The 918-nt window shown below is 38.8% G+C and overlaps 1 protein-coding gene across 1 annotated transcript; it reads left to right on the top strand.

The window, feature by feature from the left end:
• Window positions 1-2: 2 nt before the first annotated feature.
• Window positions 3-503, top strand: VCUG_02711 (uncharacterized protein; the record flags this gene model as incomplete). Its single annotated transcript, XM_008077529.1, has 1 exon — window positions 3-503. The coding sequence occupies one exon, from the start codon at window positions 3-5 to the stop codon at window positions 450-452; it is 450 nt and encodes a 149-aa protein (XP_008075720.1). The 3' UTR covers window positions 453-503.
• Window positions 504-918: the final 415 nt, after the last annotated feature.

The raw sequence follows: 918 nt of genomic DNA, 5'->3' as shown, positions 1-918 counted from the left end.
TGCTGTCCTACTACACGCAAAAGATGATGGCAACCAACGATCTCGGTTATTTCATTGATCTCTACAAGAGATCTACAGCTGAGATTCGCTCGAAAGTGTTGGTCGCGATAGGACGGACAACAAAATTGGATGTTTACAGGCGAGTGGTTGATTTAATGGTATCTAAAACGACAAAAGCACAGGACAAGATTCACTTGTCCAGTTCATTGATGAGTAACCTTGATTTCAAGGAGTACTACATTCACTACTTCTTGGAGAACTTTGAGAAGATAAGGACGGCACTGAACGACAGTCTCATGACGTTTATTGTTGATCAGGTGGTGAGTTGGACACGTGATATCAATTCCATGATATGTTTTATTGACACACATAATATGACAGATTTTTCACAAACATATGCAAGGGCACTTGAGAAGGCGCAATATCGACTGGACTTCAAAAACAATGAATAAAATATTATCCACTTCTTGTACCCTACAATGGCTCAGTTACTCCTTGTCCCAATTTTCTTTGCGTAACGAGTAAAAAAAGCTTTGAAGGTTGATTTAGAGGTAGATCTGGCTTTGCCATAAACTTTACTGCCAGAACATACAAATTTGCGCACTGATTTTTGGATTATAGGCATTCCATGTGTGTGTTGGTGTCAATTATTCTTATTTAAAGAATGAAAATCAATATTTTTATGGACCTGGAATACGATAAGAATAGTGGCATGGAATTGACCACCGTGCCTTTTACACGAAACAATTCTCTCTATCAAATTCTCCCGAGATGCGAACCATTTGCTGGACCGGTATTAAGATAAGTTTTTAATGATCGTGTTCGTGGTGAAGATAACAAACACCTGATTGTTTGTGATACGTTACTGCACAATATGCAGCACGATAACCTCTAATGCCCGTTATTTATACCTGCCCT

The sequence above is a fragment of the Vavraia culicis genome (genome assembly GCF_000192795.1).
Source record: "Vavraia culicis subsp. floridensis unplaced genomic scaffold supercont1.191, whole genome shotgun sequence".
NCBI lineage: Eukaryota > Fungi > Microsporidia > Pleistophoridae > Vavraia > Vavraia culicis.
This window is presented reverse-complemented; position numbering and strand designations above follow the sequence as displayed.